General features: G+C 40.7%; 1 protein-coding gene across 1 annotated transcript in view; it reads left to right on the plus strand.

Annotated features, from left to right (window-relative positions):
• The window catches only part of LAPTM4B (lysosomal protein transmembrane 4 beta), a 72,942-nt gene extending 51,822 nt beyond the window's left edge, over window positions 1-21,120 (plus strand). Inside the window, exon 7 of the mRNA XM_004461282.5 lies at window positions 19,989-21,120. Coding sequence (XP_004461339.1) covers window positions 19,989-20,066 — 78 coding nt within the window. The 3' untranslated portion in view covers window positions 20,067-21,120. The remainder of the gene's footprint in view (window positions 1-19,988) is intronic.
• Window positions 21,121-25,154: the final 4,034 nt, after the last annotated feature.

Genomic DNA, 25,154 nt, shown 5'->3' on the forward strand with positions numbered 1-25,154 from the left:
CACCCCTGCATGGCAGGGCACTCCTTGCACGCATCAGCACTGCGCATGGGCCAGCTCCACACGGGTCAAGGAGGCCCGGGGTTTGAACCGCGGACCTCCCATGTGGTAGGTAGATGCCCTATACTTTGGGCCAAGTCCGCTTCCCATCTGCTACATCCTTTTATTTTCTCTCCTCTGTCTCTTGTTATGTCATCTTGCTGCACCAGCTCTCTGCATTGGCTGGCACTCCTGTGTGGGCGGCTTTCCTGCGCTGGGTGGCATTCCCACACGGCCTGTGCAAGATGGCATTCCCGTGTGGGCCGCATTCTGTGTGGGCCAGCTCACCCTTACCAGGAGGCCGTGGGCATCAAATTCTGGACCTTCTATGTGGTAGGCAGGAACCCAGTTGCTTGAGCCATGTCCTTTCCCAGTATATGGGAAGCTTGGTGGGAAATCTCAGTGTTGCCTTGGGTGGGGGAGGGAGCATACACAGGCATTTGGAGCTGTCAAATCAACACGGAGATATTTGAAATCTGAAAGTTCTGGAAGAACATTTCATATAAACCTGATTGTCATTGTAAACTGTTTAAACATACATAGAACTTGAATTCTTACTTAATCACACATGCCCAAAATAGAGTCCATGTTGATTTTGCTCTACAGTCAATTGAGGCATTGCATTTTTATTCTTTTACATTGTAGGAAAGGTTTTTGGGAAGTGAAAAACGGTATGAAATTTTCATGCAGCATTGTTTTTAATAACAAAATTACCAAATCTAATTGTCTAATAATTGTAGTATGGTTAGATAAAATAAAGGTATAGCCACTTGATAAAATGTCTTAGTTGCCTTAAAAATTATCATGAACATCATAGCAGCAGAAAGAAGCAGATCTCATAGCAGCAGGTATTTCAAAAAGCAGGATATAAAAGTTTGTATTATGGTTATATAGCAGTGAAAAAAACTCAGTTTATAGACACAAACAATTAAGCAGTTGACTTGTTGGGTACTAAAATTAGGAGATTATCTCTCCCTTTCCATTAATGGAAGGGAGGAATGGGTAAAAAGTGCTGAGTCTGAGCAGGCTCCCCGGTCCCTCCAGGTCCCTCCAGGTCCCTCCAGGTCCCTCCAGGTCCCTCCAGGTCCCTCCAGCCCCTCCAGCCCCTCCAGCCCCTCTCAGCCCCTCCAGCCCAAGCTGCAGTCCTGGGGCAGGGGCTGAGCCTGGCAGGGAGGGGAGCCCTGGGATGGTGTGCGATGGCCTGAAGGGGACGTGGCCAGCAGGTGGCGCCGCACAGTAAGGCTCTGGAGCTGCAGGGAGGAGCAGCTGGAGTGCTTTTAAGAGGGCTCCCAAGGTTGGCCATACATAGTTCGCAGTTCATTCCTTCTTTTTCTTCCAATATTTAAAGATGTAATTATTTAAATATCTCTTTAAATGCTCAGAACCATTTTAACTTTGTGTGGGCTGGTATATTATTTTGGTATTCCCTGCCTAAATATTCTAACAGTGAGAATTTATTCACCCAATTTGAAAGGCTTCAAAGTATGAATTTTTTTGTTACGACTATAATCTCTATAAAAATTCAGGCATCTTCTCTGCTGAGAATTAAGGGAAATAAAGTCTTAGACGTTATCAATCAGGTGATGACAAAATTGCAGGATAAAATCTTCTATTTTATTTGCCTTTGGAAACAATTCTTTACTTGGGGAGAAAGTTTCTCATTAGAATTTCCCAAATTCTCTTATTTTCTCCAATCTGGTATATTGGATTTATTGAATACAAGATGCAGCCATTTGTAAATTGTGCCGTTGTTTTAGGCACTTCTAATTGTAAGGTATTGTCAATTATAAGGCACAGCTTAAATTCAGAGATGTAAAATGTACCTTAGGATCATAGAAGTATAATTATATGTGTATGTGATACTTAGAGGTATTATTGGGGGGGGGGGGGGAGGGAGGGTGGTATTCAAGACATTTGGGAATAGTTATTCCAGGTGTCTTAACGGTAAACTTGGACAAACTTTCTGTTTGTAATGATCCTATCCCAAATGCCCAAATGCTATTCCATTTAATCTTGGAGTTTCAGACTCAGCTACCTCACCTTTCCTGTTTGGCCTGAATAAAGAAGGTTCACATCTAAATAGGAACATGTGGTATGGCCAGTTTAAGACTAGAATTTAGTGTAAATGCTGCCTGTTTTAAAACAAGATACATTGTAGGTTATTAGGGGTTTAACAGATGGTGAAGAGAAAATATTTTGGCTATGTGGGATTGGTTTAAATCATGTTACCTTTAGAACACTTAATTCCTCTAAATGATGAAATTGTTGTGGGACTGTCTACATTCACATTTATTATCATGTCTTCCAGGATCAGAATTCAGGGAAATGTCTTTCCTTAGTGCGGGTGGAAGCAAACTTTTTCTATAAAATATAAATATTTTAAGCTTTGCAGGCTGTACTTTAGGCTTTGCGGGCAAAACCCCGGTTGCTGTCATAACTATTCAGCTCTGCTGTTACAGCAAAAGCAGCCATAGACAGGATGTAAAAGAGTTTTTTCCCCCCAACCATTAAAAAATGTAAAAATCATTCTTGGCTCACACATTCTTATAAAACCAGCATTGGGCCAGACTGGGTATACATTTTTAGGACAACTGAACAAGCCCAGCAACTTTAATTACTCCTGTTTTTTGGTCTATGTAGACCTAAAGAGTTGAGCTTCCCCCTTTTGCAAGAAGAGCTTTGGTAAATAGCAGCACCTACTCTTCTGGCACTCTCTATTTTTAAAAAAAAAATTTAATTGACTATTTTTTTTTTAGAACAGTTTTATATACAGGAAAGTTGAGAAGACAGTACAGAGAGTTTCCATGTACTCACACGTAGCTTCCGCTATGATTAACATCTAATAGTAGTATGATACATTTGTTACAATTAATGAACCAGTGTTGCTACAGTAATATTAACTGAAGTCTGTGGTTTATTCCAATTCCCTTGGTTTTCATTTAATTTCCTTTTTCTGTTCTTTGATCATTTAAAACCTTTTTAAGAATTTTCTTATAGAAACATATAACACAAAATGTAACATTTTAATCATTTTAAAGTGTACATTTCAGTGTCATTCATTAAATTTACAATGTTACACCACCCTCACCACTGCCCATTATTTGGCCTTTTTAGGAATGTATTTTTTCTGAGAAAGCTTCAATTCTCCCATATTTATTATTTTGTCCTACAAATCTAAACTCAAGTTTATGTAACAAACTGTAGTGGAAAGTAAAATAAATAAGTGAACCATTCACTTGCAAAACAATAGCTTAAGCCTTGAAAACCAGTAGCTTAAGCTATTATACTCAGTGTTACCTCTTGTCTTCTACACAGGGATTACTTCTATAAAATCCTTCTTTGAATTTACTGCCAGAAATACCACTCCCTTCTGTATATACACATAGAGAAATAAAAACCCCATAAACTGGGAAGCGGTTGTGGTTCAACTGATTGAGTGTCCACCTACAATATGGAGGGCCCAGGGTTCGATACCCAGGACCTCTTGACCCGTGTGGTGAGCTGGCCCATTTGCAGTGCTACCACGTCCAGGGAGTGCCGTGCCACACAAGGGTCTCCTTCACGTAGGGGTGCCCCACATGCAAGGAGTGTGCCCCACAAGGAGAGCTGCCCCGCATGAAAAAAGTGCAGCCCTGCGCAGGAGTGACACTGCACACATGGAGAGCTGACGCAGCAAGATGATGCAACAAAAATAGTGAGTTTCCCAGTGCTGCATGACAAAAATGCAAGCGGACACACAAGAACACACACAGAATGGACACAGAGAGCAGGCAGTGGGGGGAAGGAAGAGAAATAAATCTTTAAAAAAAAAAAAACCCATAAACTCAGTCTTCCATTTTACCTTATTTCTGGGTTATTTTAATACTCGGTGGTCTTATTTTGCACTGTGTCCAATACTACAAGCCACCTCATCGTTTTACAAATGTATGAAATAAAATTAAGACTTACCAGCTGTTAGTACATACCATGTACTCTGGTGAGCACATTACTTGGGCTTATTTATTTTGCCAGCCTTATGAGATAGAGACTGTCATGTCCATTGACAGATGAAAAAAAGTGAGACTTAAAAGAGGTAAGTGACTTGCCCAAGTTTTCCAAGTTAGGAAGTGGTGGACCCAGATGGTCAACTCTCAGAGCTGGCCCAGTCTTCTTGAAATGTAGGCAGACATAGGAAATTGTAGTATTTGCATGGCACACTGAGGTCAGTGGATGCTGATTGAGAAGCTTTGTACTTTCCTGTAGAAGACAAAATCTACCTTTATCAGACTCCACTAGCATATAAGCTCTCTGGTAATTTAGACCTTAGAAGTTTGATTCTGTGTTGTATACTCAGTGCCTGATACACAGTAAAACTAACAATTGTTGGCAGTGAATTATTTAAATATATTTAATGTACACATTAAACATGAAAGTATTTAAATAATTCATTTGTCTTGCTCTCTCTTTGTCCAAGTTAGAGAAAATAGCTTAGATTGTGTGATCTGGGTCACCTAGGCCCCTTCTCAGTTCCATGCCCGTATCCCAGACTGCCCAGTGGTCATCTCCGCAGAGAGAGCCCACTGCAGAGCTCACTTCATTTCTTCCCAAGCTGCTTTTTCTTTCATTGCAGTGTCCAGTCAGTTACCTGCGCCAGTACCCAGGAGTCGTCATCTGCACATGTGTTATAATTAGTTTTTTAGCCTCTAGTCTTGAACTCTACCTTCTCTTCGTTTTTTTCTCTGTTGTTGACAGATCTTTCTAAACCATAAATCTAGATTCATCATCCCCATATTTGCAGGCCTTCAGTGTTCTGCCATTTATTACTTCCACATTTCTTAATTGTGCTGTCAGTCCACTCTGCTGTGTGACAGTCATGTGTAAGGTGTGGACTAATATTTAAAATCTCAGTTGCCAGTGATTTTTTTTTTTAAACAATTGAGAGCAGATTCAAGATTATTCCTACAATAACAACAGTCTTAGCTGCTTGCATTCTAACATTTTCTTGCAGAGGGAGAAGAGACTGGAGTTAAAATTTAATCCTGCCAAGGCCATCATATTCGTGAAGCAGCTTTGAGGGACTGTTATTGATGTATTATCAACAATTGCCGCTCTTTTAAGCTGTTGTGCTTTCTAATGCCATGCCCCTTGCTTCCCACCCTCTACCTCCCGAAGGAGCCAAAACAAAACAAACCTCCATATGTAGTGTTACGTTCCTTATTTTTTTTATACATTTTGGGGGAGAAGGGGACAGTTAATTTCATGTAAACAAACAATGCCCTGGAATAGGTTCCACTTCCTTGTGTCGCTGTAGAGACCAGTTGTGATCGGATCAGATCCTTACCTGTTGTTCCAGGCGCACCTCTGGTAGTCCAGCCTCACACACCCAGCTCTTCAATTACACCTCCACCTGCATGCCTTGTTTTTTGTTTCTATTCCCGCCGCCCCCCCCCCTTGTGGCTTGCATGTTGTCTGCTCTGTCCATTTGCTGCACGCTCTTCTGTGTTTTGTTTTGTTTTACTTGCCTCCCTTTTTGTTGTGTCACCTTGCTGAGTCAGCTCTCCGCAGTGTGCAGACGAGCCTGCCTTCACAAGGAGGCCCCGGGACATGAACTGAGGACCTCCCATATGGTAGATGGGAGCCCAACTGATTGAGCCACAGCCACTGCCCCATGCCTTGGTTTTCACAGCATACACGTTTACATGAATTTTTCCACTCCTGTGATGAGTAGTGCTAGGTTAATCTAGGGTATCATCCTCCAGGTTTCATTTGGTTCACAGAATGAACTGTCTTCATCTCTGCCTCCCTAGCACCAGGTAGGCCTCTGATAGGTGTTCTAGTCTACTGTGTTAAGGAACAAAAGAACAGATGGGGTTTCAGCCAAGTGTATTTGGATTTTACACCCCTCACAAACTGCAATAAAAATGGTGTCCTTTTTGTCTCCCTTCTTGTTGTTCAGTTTCTTTTATTTAGATCTGGTAAAGGAGAAGATAGGAGGCAGGGATGATAGACTGGAAAATGTGATTGTAGAGGGGATGAATGAAGTGTTCCACTCCCAGCCTGCGAGAAAAGAAATCATGAGCTGGCTATTTCCAAAGGAGGTAGTTACTCAGGGCTTCTCAGCAGGATCTTGAGGCATATTCTTCCATAGTCAAGAACAGAAATATTTCATGATTCTTGAGACAGGATCTAAGTCAGTTAGGTTGTTAGTTCAGTGATCTTTCCTTGTAGGCTTTTATCTGGCTGTCTACTTGATTCAAATTTTAGCCTCCAGCGCTTTCTGCAGCCATCAGAATCTGGAGGGGAAAAAAGAACTTTCCTAACCCAAGTGAATTAATTTACAGGCAGAGTACTTATAAGGAAGATGTGTAATTGAACTGGTATAGATTAAAGTAATATGTTGATTGTCTTGCCATAGTTGTAGGGTTGCTGCCCTTTGTCGGAGAACCCAAATGCTATGCCTGTCCTCAGTATATGAGGTATGAGATCTTTACAACAGTATTTGAGGGGTATCCTTATCACAGTCTCCTTTTTATAGGTATGGAAACTGATGTTCAGGTAGATTAACATGCTCAGGACTCCAGGGTTCATAAATCACAAGGCTGGAATTTGAATCTGACTCTGACTTGAGAGTCCATGTTTGACTGTCACCACTATATTACCTCTATCTACAATTTGACCACAGTCATGGAGCTATTAAGTGGTAAGACTAAAATTTGAGTGCACCTCTGTCTAAGAAGCAGTGCTGCAAAAAAGATACAGAAGTTTAAGACTTCTGTCTTTAAGAAATTTTTCAGAGAGGAGAAAGGTGAATGTATACAAGACAATAAATAGTACAAGACAGTATATAATTTAATTAGGTTATGTAAGTGTTCGGGGAAGTAATGATAGTGTCTGGGTTCAGAGGGACATAGTATAATAACTACCCTTTCCGGTGCTTCTCTCATGACTTTATATTATCTATGAAGAATATAAAATGTATCATTGTAGTGTTTTGGATTTCTAGAACTAACTTATACTACTACAATTGCATAGTATAGTTAAGAGGAGAAGAGGGGGTAGGGAGATGAGAGTAACAACCAAGACTGGAATATCTTAGGAAACCCATGTTAGAAGTAAACTTAACTTGAACCTGGAGTTGTTTGGATTTTGTATGAAATGACAGAAGAAAGAAAAATATTTCAAGAGGGAAATAGCATAAGAAAAAGGAGTCAGATTGGTAATGAGCATGCTGTGCTAAGGAATCATGGAAAGAAGTTTGGTGGGGTAGAGCCAGATATCGAATGTCAGAGTTTTCCTTTGCCATGAAATACTGGGCTGCTGTTGTCCTATGCAAGAATTGCAAGAATGTGGTATTCAGTAAGGGACTTGCCAGTTTTCCCGTTGCACACAGTTGTTTCCTTGGGAGTACCCTATGGCATCATAGATCTCCAGTTTCCCTTGGTGTTTTGGATACTCGAGATTATATTATAATGTGGAGGTTGGGCATCACAAGGCTGGAAGAAAGTCTCAAGCAGATGAAGTGGTCGGTCCTGACCAACTTCTCCAGGAAAAAATGTTTCCCGTCCTAGGTAAGAACTTCAAATGTGCCAGCTTGGCATTCCTGGGTGGTTCTATTTGGTGCCTTTATTTGTGATGAGGGCTGCATCTTTGGCAAGTCAGGATTGCTTTCCAGGCCACCTGCCATATTTATAATGTTGCTCAAAATCATGGCCTTAAAAGGTTTATTTTTTAATTATTCTCTCCTCCCCATCCTCTACTCTTTCACCCCAGCAGTACACTCAACCCTTTTACTTGTTTCTTCTAGCATTGTTCTCCATATTTTAAGTGATGTGTTTATATTGCCAATTACTATCAATTTGAAATAACTTTTTGTTCGTGATATCACATTGTTTGGATAAATCCTTGGGTAGTATTGACTTTGACTATGAGAGTATGTAAATATTGTTCAGTGCAGAGCCCTGTAGTGTACATTCCCTTTCTTGTATATCTCTTGTTTTTCCAGAGATAACATTTGCCCTATTTTCTCAGCTGCCAAGTTCTTTACCTAGCCCCAGTTTTTTCTGGGTTGCTATTAGAGTTGTCAATTACCTATTAACATAATTCCCCAAATGTTCACCAATATAAGATAATCTCCTGTCCCCTTCTCCTCAGCCTGTTCCAGTGTGGATGAGGTGGCACACATCTTTCATCCTGTTAACTTTACTCACCCTTATTAGGACTTGGGGGCCCAGCAAACAGACTGTAAGGTCCACTTATCTTGTGCCTTGTTCTGTTGCCATGGTCCTACACCCCAAAATCTCTAAGGATGGTTCTTTGAGAAACTTAGGGAAGCTCAGGACCCGCTTCGTGGAAAATAAATGCACATATACAAAATTTTATATGCAGTTTCAAAGGGCTCATAGATTCTGTGCAGTCCATTTGTGCATACCTAGGAATCTGTGAGCATATTCAGTATATCTTTGATGATTTTTTAAAAAAGATTTATTTATTTATTTCTCTCCCCTTCCTCCCCCCCACCCCGGTTGTCTGTTCTCTGTGTCTATTTACTGCGTCTTCTTTGTCCGCTTCTGTTGTTGTCAGCGGCCTGGGAATCTGTATTTCTTTTTGTTGCATCATCTTGTGTCAGCCCTCTGTGTGTGCGGCACCATTCTTGGGCAGGCTACACTTTCTTTTGCGCCGGGTGGCTCTCCTTACGGGGCGTACTCCTTGCACGTGGGGCTCCCCTAGGTGGGGTACACCCCTGCGTGACAGGGCACTTCTTGTGCTCATCAGCACTGCGCATGGGCCAGCTGCACACTGGTCAAGGAGGCCCGGGATTTGAACCGCGGACCTCCCATGTGGTAGACGGACACCCTAACCACTGGGCCACGTCCGCCGCCATCTTTGATTTTGTGATATATTTTTATGATTGAGGTCGTTTGTGTGACTTATACATAATACTTTTGGAAATGTAATCCTAGCAAATACAAAATTCCAAATAAGCTTTCAGGGGCTTGACAGATTTTATAGTAAAAATCCAGTTCGAATCTACTACTCAAACATTTCCTATTTTTATCAGTAGTTGTTTTCTGTTTACTATTTTATCATTTCTTATTATTTGATGGAGTGAATTAATTTCCGAAATTTTAAAGACTTGCGGATTTATGCCCAGTTGGAAGCACTTCTGTTTGGGATGTTAGATTTTGCAGCTTTGATGTTAATTGATTTTTCTCTCCAACTGTTACCTATATTAATGTAACTAAGAAGAATGAAGTTTCCTCTGGGAACACTCAATTTTTGTCGTTGAACTGAATAATTGGTGAGCTTTTTCCTCCCAGCAGGTTGTCAGCATACTGTCTCCCAGTAGAAGAGACACCATGTATAGATAGATGAGAATCTTACTAATGATCAGATTAGATGGGACCATGGTCAAGAGGGGTTTTTAGACCTGTGTAGTAAAGAGTTGCACTGCCATCCAGTCATTCTGCAGCTAAAATCGTGTTAAAACAAAGGGACTGTACTTAGATTAGAATGGTTGTGTTGAATATGGCTTGAAGGAAAGTGGTCTGCGGGTGGATTTATAATGCGTAGAGTTATTTATCTGTTCTTTGAGTACCTGCTGTTTGCCAGGCAGTGACTTTAGATTGAAGTAGGTGAAGTAGGGCATGACCTGAATCTTCAGAGGTTCCTTTCCTGGTCATTCATTGTGAATGATTAGCTTTTAAAAAGAAGAAAGTAAAGAACTAAGTTTAACTAAATGCCAACTTCTAAAAATGTCAAAATAATTTTTCACCAATTTTTTTTGTAACATCTTAATAGACTACTTGTATTTTAATTGGCCCTATGGTTATTTTCTCAGATTTCCAAGTACTTCATTGATCTTTGTGGAAAAAGAAATAGCAAGTGTTTTTCAGTCAGAAAATAAACAGTATGGTTATCCTTCCTTGAACTCATTAATATCAGTATTATTTAAATAAAAAGGTGGCTCTGTCCCCTCAATTTAAAACCAATACCATTTGCAGAACTTTTGAAAATACTCTAATAGGTGCAGTGTGAAGAATATTTTACACTTAGCATGTGGTAACTGGGAAGTGAAGACAAGTGAGGGTTTCAGAAACTAGTGAAAAGAAAAAAAAAGGCATCTCAACCTTTAAATGGTCAAAGGCAAAAGAATATTTGAAAGAAAAGGCCGTTAAGAATATTAAAATATCAGTATAAAAAGAAATTTAAAAATAAGTTTGAAGATAAAAAGCAAGAAATAGAAACTTCAAGTAAAAGTAAGTTTGACAAGGCAAGTTTTGCAACCTTTTTATTTTAAAGAAATTTCATTTTTATTCTTTGAATATTTTGGAGCATTTGAGTGTTACACTTTGCTAAGAAAAACAAAGATGATGGCCAATGTCACTCTTTTTTTTTAAGTAGGTACATTTTATTTTTGAATAATTTTCCAAGGATAAGGATAGCTGTGAATCAGTTCATTGTTTAATGAAGTTGTGGAGCATAATGCTGAGGCTAAGTTATGCTAAATTTACCATTTCTAGTGCTGATCACAGATGTTTCTACTTGTTTTAACTCATATGTAATTGTGTGTGTGTGTGTGTGACTGTGCACACATGTATATGCTGGATGTCTTTTCCTAAAGTCAAATGTGCAGATATAGAGAAGAGCGCTGTTGCTTTGTTTGAAGTTTTTTTTTTTAAGTTTACAATTTTACAAAGACTTTTTTTTTTTTAAAATAAAAACATAACATTTCTCAAATGTACTGGATACATACAAATTTTTCTTTTTGAATCTTACAATATGTTACACAATATATTTGGTTCATAGTAATGCAATCATATAGTAGTTTTCCTTTTGTGTCTGGCTTGCTTCACTCAACATAATGTCACTCAACATAATGTCATCCATCTTGCCATATCCTTTACGACATCATTTCTTCTTACAGCTGCATAATATTTCATCATGTTATTATGTCACAGTTTGTTTATCCATTCATCAGTTGATGGACACCTGGGTTTCCAGTTTTTGGCAATCGTGAATAATGCTACTGTGAACATTGGTGTGCAGATGTCTGTCTGTATCACGTGCTCTCAGTTCTTCTGGTTAGATACCCAGTAGTGGTATTGCAGGGTATGGTATGGCAAGCCTATATTCAACTTCTTTAGGAACTGCCAGACAGCCCTCCACAGTGGCTGTACTATTCTGTATTCCCACCAACAGCGGATAAGGGTTCCTGTCTCTCCACGTCCTCTCCAACACTTGTTTTCTTTTTAATAGTAGACATTCTGATGGATGTGAAATGCTGTCTCACTGTAGTTTTGATTTGCATTTCCCTAATCATTTGTGCTGTTGAGCATTTTTTCATGTTTTTTTTTTTGCCATTTGTATTTTTTCTTTGGACAAATGTCTATTCAAGTCTTTTGCCCATTTTTTAATTGGGTTGTGTCTCTTTTTATTGTTGAGTTTTAACCTCTCTTTATATATCCTAGATATTAAATGCTTATTGGATGTATTATTTCCAAATATTTTCTTTCATTGAGTTGGCTGCCTTTTCATCCTTTTGACAAAGTCCTGTGAGGTGCAAAAGTGTTTAATTTTGAGGAGGTCCCATTTATCTATTTTCTCTTTTCTTGCTTTTGCTTTGGGTATAAGGTCCAAGAAACCATCATCTACTACAAGGTATTGAAGATGTTTTCCTACATTTTCTTCTAGTAGTCTTATGGTCCTGGCTTCTTTTATATTTAGGGCTTTGATTCATTTTGAGTAAGTTCTTGTATAGGGAGTGAGATAGGGGTTCTCTTTCATTCTTTTGTTTATAGATATCCAGTTGTCCCAGCACTATTTGTTGAAGAGTCTGTTTTGTCCCATTAACATGGACTTCATATGTTTGTCAAAAACTAGTGGACTGTATAGGTGAGGATTTGTTTCTGGATTCTCTATTCTATTCCACTGATTGATGTCTCTATCTTTATGCCAGTAAGTCTCTACCTTTATGACCATTATAGCTTTGTAATATGTTTCAAGGGTCAGGCAGTGAAATTCCTCCTATGTCACTCTTCTTTTTTAGAATACTTTTGACTATTCAGGTGCATTTTCCCGGTTGCTTTGTTTTAAGGAATATTTTTATTTCCTTAGTTTAAGCTGAGGTTTTTAGGATTTCTAATGGAGATGCTGCTGCTAGATACTGGTGAAAACTCCCTGAGTTGGTATAAGAGGCCTTTTCTTCATGCTCTGACTCTGCATCTCTCAGTCATTCTCCCTAAGTAGTTACCATACACATCCTGAGAGTTGCCAGAAAATGCTATGTTTGCAGGCTTCCTTGCCTTTGTAGTGTGTTCTTATCTCTATTTGGAATGCTGTCCACTTCTCTCTGCTCGATTGCCTCCTATTTATCCTACTGACAGGCCTTCCTTGACCTCCACCCTTTTCTGCACCTGAACATTTGTCCTGCGGAGTTCCCTGTTGTGTTTATGCCCTCCACTGGAATGCAAGTTCCTTGAAAGTCAGTGCTTTGGGAAATTAGGAAATAACTTGAGACAAATGAAAATGAAAATACAACACACCAAAATTTATGGGATGCAGCTAAGGCAGTGCCGAGAAGGAAATTTATACCTCTAAATGCTTACTGAGGGGGAGTGGATGTGGCTCAACCTTTTGAGCATCCACCTCCTACATGGGAGATTCCAGGTTCAGTTCCTGGTGCCTCCTGAAAAAAACAAACAACAAAGCAAAACAAACAAAAAGCAACTCAGGGAAGCTGATGTGGCTCAGTGGTTGAGTGGATGAGTCCTGGGTTTATTCCCTGGCTCCTGGTACCTCAAAACAAAAGGCTTACATTAAAAAAGGACTCTCTCAGATCAGAGACCAAACCTCACAACTTGGAGGATCTAGAAAAAGAAGAGCAAACTATACCCAAAGCTACCAGAAGAAAGAAAGTAACAAATATTAGCGCACAGATAAATGAGATAAAGAATTTTTAAAAAATAGAAGTAATGAAACCAAAAGTTGATTTGAAATGATTAATAAAGGAAAACGGACTTGGCCCAGTGGTTAGGGCGTCCGTCTACCACATGGGAGGTCCGCGGTTCAAACCCCGGGCCTCCTTGATCCGTGTGGAGCTGGCCCATGCGCAGTGCTGATGCGCGCAAGGAGTGCCCTGCCACGCAGGGGTGTCCCCCGCGTAGAGGAGCCCCACGCGCAAGGAGTGCACCCCGTAAGGAGAGTCGCCCAGAGTGTAAGAAAAGTGCAGCCTGCCCAGGAATGGCGCCGCCCACACGTCCGATGCTGCTGACAACAACAGAAGTGGACAAAAGAAACAAGACGCAGCAAATAGACGCAGAGAACAGACAATTGGGGGGGGGGGGGGTTAAATAAATAAATAAAATCTTAAAAAAAAGGAATGAACATATTTTTAAAAAAAAAGATTAATAAAATTAAGCCTTTGGTTACAGACAAAAGAGAGGGAACAAATAACTGAAATCAGAGATTAAAGGGAGCCATTACAATTGACCCCACAGAAATAAAAAGGATTATAAAAGGGCATTATCCACAACTGTATGCTACAAATTAGATAATCTAGATGAAATGGACATATTCCTAGAAACATACAACCTACCTCCACTGACTGAAGAAGAAACAGTAGATCTCACAAGACCAGTAACAAGTAAAAAGATTGACTCAGTAATTCATAACCTTCCAGTAAAGAAAAGCCGAGGACCAGATGGCTTCACAGGTGGATTCTACCAAACCTTCAGAGAAGAATTAGCATCAACACTGTTCAAACTCTTTCAAAGAATTGAAAAGGAGGGAACATTTCCCATCTCATTCTGTTAGGCCAACATCACCCTAATAACCAAAGCCAGATAAAGATACCCCAAGAAAAGTGTAGAACAATATCCCTTATGAATATAGATACAAAAATCCTTACCAAAATACTGACAAACCAAATCCAACCACGCATTAAAAGACCAGTTACACACCATGATCAAGAGAGATTTACCTCAGGTATTCAAGGGTGATTCAACATGAGAAAATCAATTCTTGTATTACACCACATTAATGGAACAAAAGAAAAAAATCATATGATCATACCAATTGATACAAAAAAGGCATTTGACAAAATCTGGCACCCCTCCCTGAAAATACTCAGAAAAGTAGGAAAAAGAAAAATCCTTAACCGGATAAAGGGAATATATGAAAAACCCTCAACCAATGTCGTAGTGAAAATGGTGTAAGAGTAAAAGCTTTCCCTCTAAGATCAGGAACAAGAAGAGGATGCCTTCTGTCACTGCTTTTATTCAACATTGTACGGAAAGTTCTAGCCAGAGCAATTAGAGAAAGAAATAAAGGCATCCACATTTGAAAGGAAGAAGTAAAACTTTTTTTTTTTTTTGCAGATGACATGATCCTATACATAGAGAAACTTGAAAAGTCCACAGCAAAGCTACTAAAGCTAATAAATGAATTCAGCAAAGTGGTGTGGTACAAGATCAACACGCAAAAATCAGTTGTGTGTCTATACATTAGTAATGAACAGTCCAAAGAGGAAATGAAAAAATTCCATTTACAATAGCAATTAGAAGAATCAAATATCTAGGAATATATATATATATATTTTAAAGATTTATTTATTTATTTATCTCTCTCCTCTTCCCCCCCACCCCCCTGCCCCAGCTATCTGTTCTCTGTGTCCATATTGCTGCGTCGTCGTCTTTGTCCACTTCTGTTGTTGTCAGCAGCACGGGAATCTGTGTTTCTTTTTGTTGTGCCATCTTGTTGTGTCAGCTTTCCGTGTGGGCGGCGCCAATTCTTAGGCAGGCTGCACTTTCTTTAGCGCTAGACGGCTCTCCTTATGGGGCGCACTCCTTGCGCGTGGGGCTTCCCTATGCGGGGGACACCCCTGCGTGGCACGGCGCTCCTTGCATGCATCAGCGCTGCGCATGGGCCAGCTCCACACGGGTCAAGGAGGCCCGGGCTTTGAACTGCAGACCTCCCATGTGGTAGACAGACGCCCTAACCACTGGGCCAAGTCCGCTTCTCGGAATATATTTTTTAAAAGATTTATATTTATTTATTCCCTTCCCACCCCATCCTTCGTTGTTTGTGCTCGCTTTCTGCTTTCTGTCCATTTGTTTTGCACCCTCTGGGTCTGCTTTTCTTCTCTTTAGAAGACACTGGGAACTGAACCTGGGACCTCCCATGTGGGAGAGACGCTCAATCACTTGAGTAGTCACCTCAACTCCCTGCTTTGTTGTGTCTCTCATTGTCTTTCCTCTTTTGTGTCTCCTTGTTGTATCATCTTGCCGTGCCTGCCCATCACACCAACTCACTGTCTTGCTCCTCTTCTCCAGGAGGCACTGGGACCTGAATCTGGGACCTCTTGTGGTAGGTGGGAGCTCAATTGCTTGAGCCACATCTGCTTCTCTAGGAATAAATTTAATCAAGGATAAAGGACTTACGCACAAAAAACTACGAAGTTTTGCTGAAAGACGAAGACTTAAATAAATGGAAGAACATTTTGTTTTAAAGGATTAAAAGACTAAATAGTAAGAAATCTGTTCTGCCCAAAGCCGTTTTACAAATTTAGCATAATTACAATAGACTTCTTCACAGAAACGGAAGTCAACGGTCAAATTAATATGGAATTAGTAAGCAGCCCTGAATAGCCAAAAACATTTTGATAAAAAACAAAGTTGAAGTGCTTGCAATTCCTGATTTTAAAACTTATTACAAAGCCTCAGTGATCAAAATAGCGTGGTACTGGCACAAGGACAGATACATAGACCAGTGGAATCTTGTAAGTTCAGAAATAAACCCTCACACCTTTGGCCAGTTAATCTTCGACTAAGGTGTCAGGTCCATTCTGTGGGGAAAAAATAGTGTTTTCAACAAATGGTGGTAGGACAACTGGATATCCATATGCAAAAGAATAAAGGTGGATACTTACCTCAAACCATATAAAAAAATTAAAATGGATTGAAGACCTAAAAATAGGAACTGAAATTATAAAACTAAAAGAATACATAGGGAAACATGGTCAGGATCTTGTGTTAGGTGGTGGTTTATTAGACTTCATGTCAAAAGCACGAGAAATTTAAAAAGGTAAATGAGACTTCATCAAAATTTAAAACTTTTATACATCAAAGGACTTTTATCAAGAAAGTAAAAAGACAACCTATAGAATGGGAGTAAATATCTGAAAACTGTATATGTAAAAAGATTTAATATTCATAACTCCTACAACTCAATAACAAAAAGACAACCCAATTTAAAATAGGGAAACTTGAATAGACACTTCTCCAAAGAAAATACACAAGATGCGCAATGTAATTAGCTATCAGGGAAAGGCAAATCAAAAGCATCCCTCACCCACTAGAATGGCTACTATTTTTTTTTTTTTTAAATAAGAAAATAAGTGTTGGAAAGGTTATGGAGAAATAGGATTTGTACATTGTTGGTGGGAATGTAAAATAGTGCAGCCACTGTAAAAAAAACAGGCAATTATTTCGAAAGCTAATTATAGAATTACCAAATTACCCAGCAGTCCTGGGTATACACTCAAAAGTAATTGAAAATAGGGACTAAAACAGATATTTGCACACTAATGTTTATAGCAGCATTATTCACAATTGCCAAAAGATGGATGCAACCAAAGTGTCTATCAACAAATAAATGGATGAATAAAACGGTAGTGTATACTACTTTTGGCCCTAAAAAGGAATGAAGCTTTGATGCATGTTACAACATGGACAACCTTGTGTGAAATATGCCAGACACAAAAGAATAAATATTGCATGATTTTACATATATGAAATAAGCAGAATATGCAAAGTCATCATGTCAGAAACTAGAGCAAGGCTACCAGGAGCCAGGAGGGGGAGGGGGAAGGGAATGGGGACTTAATGTTTAATTGGTACAGAGTTTCTGTTCAAGGTGATGGAAAAGTTTTGGCAGTGGATGGTGATGGAGGATCAACTTCATGAATTGTGGATTTGAAAAGGGATAAAAATGGAAAATTTAGGTTGTGTTAACACAGAAATACCATAGAACAGTACAACACAGAGAATGAACCCTAGCATAAACAGTGGGTTAAAGTTATTGGCATAATTATAATATTGTTCCATCAATTATAACAAAAGTGCTATACTAATGAAAAATATTGTTAGTAGGGAAACTGTGTGTGTGTTTGAGGGGGGATATATTCCTGCATGATTTTTCTGTAAACTTACAGGTGCTCTAATTTTAAAAAAAGTACTGTGCTTTCAGGTTTGCGGTGCTGTTACTGAATACCCTGTATATACATACTTGGTGCTTGGTGTGTGCTGGTTTGTTGGGTGCCACAGTGGGGAGAACGATGGAAATACTCTTTTGCCTTGGTTTGGCATCTGATACACGAACATATCTTGGGTACTCCTTCCCCTGTGAGCATGGGCAGCAGTGGAACATTTGCCCCAGACTGTACCTTGGGCTATGCCCCGAGTATGGCAAGGAGCTGTGTAAAAACGACAGCTTCTCACCGAACTAAGGTGGATCCAGCAGACTAAAGACACGGACAGGTTCAGCTTGGCGAGTAACAAGCTTTTAGTTTAGAGGGCTTATGTGGGGACCTCTTCCAGCAGGGGAAGAAAAGACAGCGTTTTTTGAGCTCATCTGTCCATGCTCCCCACAAAATGAGAGGGGTCTTTTATAATGCATGTGTCCATGTACACAGATGGGGAAGGCTCGTGAGGGGCTGTGGCATTTCAGCGGTATGTTGGAAGATTTACTGATCAGCTCTCAGGCTTGCCTTTTTAACCACTCAGGAATGCCGCTGCAGTCTGGGGAGGGAGAAAAAACTGGAAGAGTAGGGGGGGAGAAAATGCAGTCATATATGTCATAGGCACAGCAAAGTATAAAGTATTTAGGACATGGGCTCAAAATCACTACCACTTTCAGGAACAAAGGCCATGAAGCTGAAAGTCATGACTCACGCCTCTTGCCACTGCTAGTGTGTTGCTGTGACAGTTATCAATGTATTGCTTCTCAGCTCCAACTTTCTTTCTTTTAGCCTGATTGGATCTGGGCCCGGTGAATATTTTTCCTTTGCCAGTTGGCATGATGTTAAGCTGGAGGAAGGGCTTGTATTTTCCTGGTCAATGCGTGCTGCTGCAGTGTTTGGATTGTGTTGGCAGTGCCCCTGGGGTGGGGGAGACAGGCTCCAGCTGCAGCCCTGCCCTTCCCAGCACATGCACCCCTGAGGCAGTTTCCCCTGAGGCAGTTTCCGGGGCAAGTGATACCTCTCCCAGCAGCAAGGCAGCAACATCCCCTGGAGCGGCTTCCCAGCCAGGTCGGTCTTTGCACAGCAGCTTCCACCTGCTGCCTGTGGAGAAGGACTGGCCTGGTTCAGCCAAGAAAACTTCCCTGCCATCCAGTGGGTTTCAACCACAGCCTCTCCAATAATGTCTGATTCCCAGCTTTGGGGAGGGGACCCCTCTCCATTTGTTCTCTCCTCGCATACCCTTACTCAGCACTTGCATCCATTAGCCTTGTCTTTTCGCCCATCTTAGCCAGCTCCCCATACCTCCAAAGCCCTGGTAATAATCTTCCGTATTAAACTTCCTCTGTTTATATTAGTGTGTGGTTTTTGTCTTGTGATTGGACCCTCACTAAGACAGATGCTCTCTGCCTCCAATGCCAGACTCCTCTTCACTGCCTAATGACCCCTGTGGGTTCTTCAGGGCCCAGCCTAGATGATATTTTATTATTATTCCACAAGCACTTGAGTTCCTGTTACCACGTGGGCACCAGGCCTAACGCTGGAGCTAATAAGTTCAGCCCTACAGGAGCTCCAAGACTGGAGGCAGAGGAAAATAAGTGATGAAATGGGTGGGGAGATGACTATGATGAGGATTTTAAAAGAAAATGTCAGTGTCTTCTAGAAACTGAAGGGACAGATAAATGAAAATATATCTTAAGTCAAGCTAATGTCCATAATAGCAGTAATAGAAAAAGTAACAAAGTATGGTTCTGTTCTCTTTGTGGATATTCTTTCCACAAAGCACTTGAGGTGGGTAAGATTTTATTTAATCTCGTCTCTGAACTGCTAAAGCGCAGGAACTGCCTCTTGACTCCTTTTAATGCCTGGTAGTTGCAGATGGATAACAAATGTTAATTGGCTGAATAAAGACTAAGCATTTGAGTTGATATTCTCTATATTTTGTTTTCTCCTTCAAGAACATAAAAATCAGCCATTGTTTTCTTATGTTAATAGTTCATAAACAAATACAAGCTGCTATTTTTGTACTTGAAATGTAAACAAAGAGGAAGGCCGTTAATAAATCTAGTGCTTGTTCTTATTTATTGCTCTCCAGACCATAATGCCTACCTACCATTCGGGTTTAAACTAAGCAGTGAGTAAGATATTTTGGAGATAGACTGAGCTCAAGTAACTTAACCTAGCCCATACTGTAAAACGTGGCTGAGTCCAGGTTAATACTGAGCTTGCATTTTCCATTCTATTGCCCGACTCTCAACCTGAGTATGCCTGTAGTCAGGCAGGCCGGGCCCTGCTCCGGTTTGCAGGTGTGCATGTTCAGTGTACCCAGAAAAGTCTTTTTTTTGCTCTTCAGAAACCACAGCTACATCTCCCTAGTCCTGAGACACAGTTCTCTGCCCCTGCAGGCACCATAGTTTAGCATGTAGACAGGGCTAGCAAAACACAGAAAGGATAGAAAGTCTCTTCCCACTTGCCTCTTTAAGGTTTCAAAAAGTTTCTTGTCAAAGTGTATCCACTTGCTGAAAAATCAAACTTGGTACAGGTTATGAAAATGTTTAATTGCATAAAGTCAAATTATTAAAGTTAAACCTTAGAGGAACATATATGTACTTTTTAAAAAAGATTTATTTGTTTCTCTCCCCTGCCCCTACTCCAGTTGTCTGTTCTCTGTGTCTGTTTTCTGTGTGTATATGCATGTTTAAACACTAACCTCCTTTTCCTTCCTCTTCCTTTTCCTAAGGTGCTGTTACCCTCGTATGATGATGCCACCGTGAACAGCACCGCCAAGGAGCCGCCGCCGCCTTATGTGTCTGCCTGAGCCTGAAGGGGGACAGAGCCAAGCTGCAGCTTGACTTCAGAATATCTGAGCAATAGTTCTTCAACTTCATTTCTGAGATGAGCTCTCTGAGAGTATTTGTTGCTGAAATGCTTTGGTTTTAAAATTTAGATGTTGAGTTGAAACCCTCTGTAGTTTTAAACATACACTTTAGCTAGAACACTGTGATAGATTCACTGTAGGAGTGGGATGTAATGGGCTTCACTTCCCTTCCCTCAGCGTTGGAACATCTAAAAAGTATGGATGGACCTCAAGTCAGGGAAGTCTGTTTTTATATAGGCTGGGCCCTCAAGTTGGAGAATTAGTTATGCTTTCTCTGTATTCCTTCTGTCCCTTTTGAGACTATAAATAAAAATTAGACAATGCTTTTCTTAAACTATTCCACTGTATAGAACAAACCCTCCTAAGAACAGGAATGTTCATTGTGTAACCATTGCTTTAAGTAGATAAATAGAAATCTTTATACATATTACAAGAATTTCATTAAGATTCTTTGACTTAAATTCAATGACAAATGAGTTTGCTGGCCAAGGATTTTCTCCATGGGCTAAATTAACACCATGAGACAGCACCAGGCAGTGACAGCAATAAATATCTGATGGCTCTCCTTGTCTGTCCCATGTCTGGGGTCATGCAAGCATGAGCCTTGTCTGTGTATAGGGGAAGGGAATTAGTTTGGTTGGCACTGCATGCTCTTTGGTGCACCCAGGGTCCCCCTTTTACTAAGTGCTCTGCCCTCACCTGCTCCAAGGAGGATGTCCAGCTCACTTTATCAAGTGGAACTGCCAATATGTATTTGTCTAAAAATGTGAAGAATGGTTTTGTCCTTTCTCTGCAAGGAACATCCTACTACTTTGAATAACTGAGGAGGGTTGCTTTCCCTGTTGAGTTCTCTTATTTTGACTACCTGAATTTCAAGGAGTTTTATGTTCATATGTTCAAATATCAGCAGTTCTTCTGTTTGTTCATTACTGAATGTGCTATAAATGAAGGCTTTTGCAATTAAAGTGAGATTTGCCCACATGCTAGCAGATAACCCTTTTGACTCTGTGTGGTTGTGGCCAGGGAACCTTCCCACCCAGATGCGGCCTTGCAGATGCACACTGTTCAGCAGGAGGAGGAGGCTTTGTAGCTTTTTTCACACACATGTGGCTCTTAGTCTTTCAGTGCTGATAAAATCAGAGCATCTTAGGTGAAGAGAAATACGAGATAGACACAAGCATCAGCATTCCTCACTCCACCTTTGCCAAGCTTGAAGTGCTCAACTGTTTTGCCTAAGATTGCTGTATGTCTATAGTGTGCTTTTAATAAGCAGTTAAGATTTTGTGACTTCCCAAGGGACATTAAAATAAAAGGAGTTGGGGTGGGGTGTTGATTTTATCCCTGAGAATTAGCCTCAGTTATTTCTTTTCGTATATCTCATTAGTTAGTCCTTATAAGCATAACCTAAGAAATTCTGTTCTTGAAGCTTTATGCCCTTAAGTTTCACACAAAAACATTTTAGGGGTTATTAGGAATAGAAAAGGCTGACAAGATAGTTTCACCAATCCCTGTGGAAGACACATAAGATAATCAGTTATTTGCATGTTACTCCCCGTGGTTTTCCAGTTTTTTTTTCCCCCTCATTATTTGTGAATGAATTTATTTGAAAACAAATCATTTAATTAAAATTATTAAATCACCTTTTATGAAAAAATAAAATTACGTGAAACTAGGATTGTGCCAGCCAGTTAGTGACACTATTCCCTGCATGTGATTCCCTCTTTCATCTAACAGATTGGTCTCGCATAGTCAGTGGAGAATACCATACTTCTCTGCTATTGGGGGGAAAAGATGCAATGATTTTCCCTGTTGGTTTGCTATGCACTTAACAAAATTCAGGGAACACGCCTGGCGGATAATTTGGAAACTTTCTCTTTTTCTGTCTTACTGTGGATAGGCTTGGAGAGAAGAGGGGGTTAAGTGAAATAGAGCACCCCCAAGAGGCAGGGGCATGTGGGGTCCAGAATGTTGGACTAGGAATCTAGATATGGGTTCTAGTTTGCTGCTGTCTCACCATGTAGTCTTGGGAAAATTTGTGCTACTTCTTCATGCCTCAGTCATCTAATTAGTAAAATGGGGATAATAAATGCTGATGTTCTTTTGTTTGAAGATAAAATGGGATAAAAAATATTCTGAAAGGTATTAGACTGTGAAAGCATAAGGTCAAATTACATAGTTTGCTAGACTTCTTCCAGCCTATTAAAAAAAAAAAAAATAAGGGCGCCAAAAGTTCCAGCTCTTTTTTTTGCAGTACGAAAAACAATGCATGGTCACATGAGAAGTGCTAATTTTGAAAGTCCTACAAGACTCTGAGAGGCTCCTAGAAGGGCAACCAAGGCTGGTGGGCTTGTTCACAGAGCACCAAGCACTGTAGACACCAGGATATCACGTCAATCTCAGATCCCATGTGGTGCTGGTTTTTCTTGGCTTGCAGCATATCTCAGGCCAAGTTCCAGAGCTGCATCCATATCTGACTCTGCAAGGTTGGGAAACTCATTGCTAATCCAGGTAAATACCTCACTTTTGAGTGCATTTTAAATCCCATTTTAATACCAAGCCTTTCTCTCCCTTTTTTTTTTTATTGTTCATAAAGAAAAAGTCCACTACCTCAATATTTCTCATGTCTTTTTGTTTCTTGGTTGCTTCGTTGATGGAACCCTTTTGTTTTGTTTTGTTTTCTCTTGACCCGGTGCATTCAACCCAGTACCAGAAGGTGTAGGCAGCCTATTTAAGAGCTACAGTTTTACCTCTGTTTGCTGGGTGAAAGGAAGGGGAAACTTAACACCTTTTGGCCTAGAGCGTTGCCTGTCCACCACAGAAATAGTTTTTGTGAACAAGCTATGTAGATTTCCAGAATGCCAAGTTGTATTGAAGAGTGTAAAGGGAACTAGACTAGTTCCTCTCCTTCCTACCTAAAAAGAACATTTGTAGCATCTCCCCAAGCAATGCCTTTGTGTACCTACCCCTCCCTATTTTATCTCCAGGAAGACAAGAAGAATTTCCCCTCCTATCTTTTCTGTCCGGTTCCTTAGTTTGCCTGTTTGAGTGTAAAGGGAACTAGACTAGTCCCTCTCCTTCCTACCTAAAAAGAACATTTGTAGCATCTCCCCAAACAATGTCTTTGTGTACCTACCCCTCCCTATTTTATCTCCAGGAAGACAAGAAGAATTTCCCCTCCTATCTTTTCTGTCCCATTCCTTAGTTTGCCTGTTCTGGCCCTAAACATCTGTTTAGTTTGCTTAAACAAACCATGCCTCATTTCATTTCTTGTCTTTCCACCTTCTATTTGTTAACCAACAATACTTCTTAGTGATGATCTTAAGAGACCAACGTGATAGACTACAACCATGTAAGTTCTTTTCTCCATAGAAGGGTGTATTGTATTTGAAATAGTCATCATTTGAGAAAAAAGTCTTGCTTTGCAGCTTTTGTGATAGAGAAGAACCAAGACTGTAAAAATGTTTTTCCATTTTTTAAAAAGCCGTTTCCAGTCTGCCTAGAAATGGGCTTGAATAGCACTGCTGCTAGTCATGTAGGCAGTCTCTCATGCGCTGGGGAGGAGAGGGCTGGTGTCTTTGCCAAGGCATTAAAAGAGTAATTCCTGTAAGAGAACTGCCGGCAGAAAGTACAGGCTGAGTCAGCTCGGGGCTCCCTACCTTCAGACCTAATGAGCACCAAAAATAGTGCCTGTGGCTGTGTATAATGGGGTTTTGGCAGCTTAGTTACATGTTCTAAAAGGAAAGGGAAAAGGAGGCATTGCAAGGATGTCTCCACACCCATGGAATTCACTTAAAGTGTTTCTGCAGACGGGCCAAGTTTTCTGCTCAATGGCTCATGTATGGAAGCCAGCCAGACATGCAGCCTTCTGCCCAGAAGCCCCACGCATGTCTTCTACCGACTAGAGCACCCAGACAGTGGGGGAGAGTAGCTGTTGCTTGGCCAGCCCGGAAAAAGTGACATCAAGGCAAAAAGCCATAGCGCTCTGTACCCATCCATGTGATCCTAATTATCAAGAATAGCTGCTGCTGCTGCAGAATGAAGAGCTTGGCTTTGAAAAGCTTGATGGCCTCAAGTTGTTTTATGTCATCTAAAGCTCACACCTGCTTTAAAATAATCATTAGCAGCACAAACATGGTTTATATAATACATTCCTCAGTGTATGTCAAGCTGTCCAAGGTCCGTTGGCACAATAACGCAAATGTCGTTTGCCAGGAGGCTGTGTGGTCCAGGCTAGAGTGGGTATAGTTAACCAACGGGTGAGGGTTTTGAGTTAGATTTTGCTCAGAGTGGCTTGGACTGAGTGTGCCATCATCATGTTTGCCACTCTGTAGCCACATGGCAGGTGCTGTGGCGTCTCGGCCCCTACTATGCCTCTGCTCACAGCTTGTAAAGTTGCATCCAGAGACATGTCCCCAGTTCTGGGGTCCTAGGTGGGACATCCAGAGGAGGCCTTGTAAAGAGCAGATCCTGACCCAGGGAAGACAAAGGATGGGACTGTTCTCTGTGCAACCAGCAGCTGCACAGAGGACCCTCTTGTCCTGTATAGAGAGGATCCCCCCGGAACCAGTGCAGTCCTTTCATCCCTTGTGCATTTGAGCTAAAGGAATGGATTTTGAATCACTCTGTTCCACTGTTTACTCTTACAGCATGTTCCTTTAGTTTTAACTTTAGATCTATTAGTTAATTTTATAGTTCCCTCCTTCAGTAGTGATGGCCGGTCTAATTCTGCGTTTTGCACTGCTTCCCAGTCCCCTCCATCTTGATGACCTACTGACAGTTTTTAATTTTCGTTTTGCCACAGATTGAAAATGGTCCTCCCTTCCCCAATTCTGTGCCCATTGATTCACGTATCATTCCAGTCACCTGACTTGAGAGCATATGCCCTCTGGGCCTCGTCCCTCTTTCTCACTCTCCCCAAATTAATCAGTTCCCAGCCCAGCAGATTCCACTCTTTATTAGGTGGAATGACGTTTGCCACTTATTGAGTTCTTACTATGTGCCATACATGCTGCTAAGCACTTTACACAT

Source organism: Dasypus novemcinctus, chromosome 14, assembly GCF_030445035.2.
Source record: "Dasypus novemcinctus isolate mDasNov1 chromosome 14, mDasNov1.1.hap2, whole genome shotgun sequence".
Lineage (NCBI taxonomy): Eukaryota > Metazoa > Chordata > Mammalia > Cingulata > Dasypodidae > Dasypus > Dasypus novemcinctus.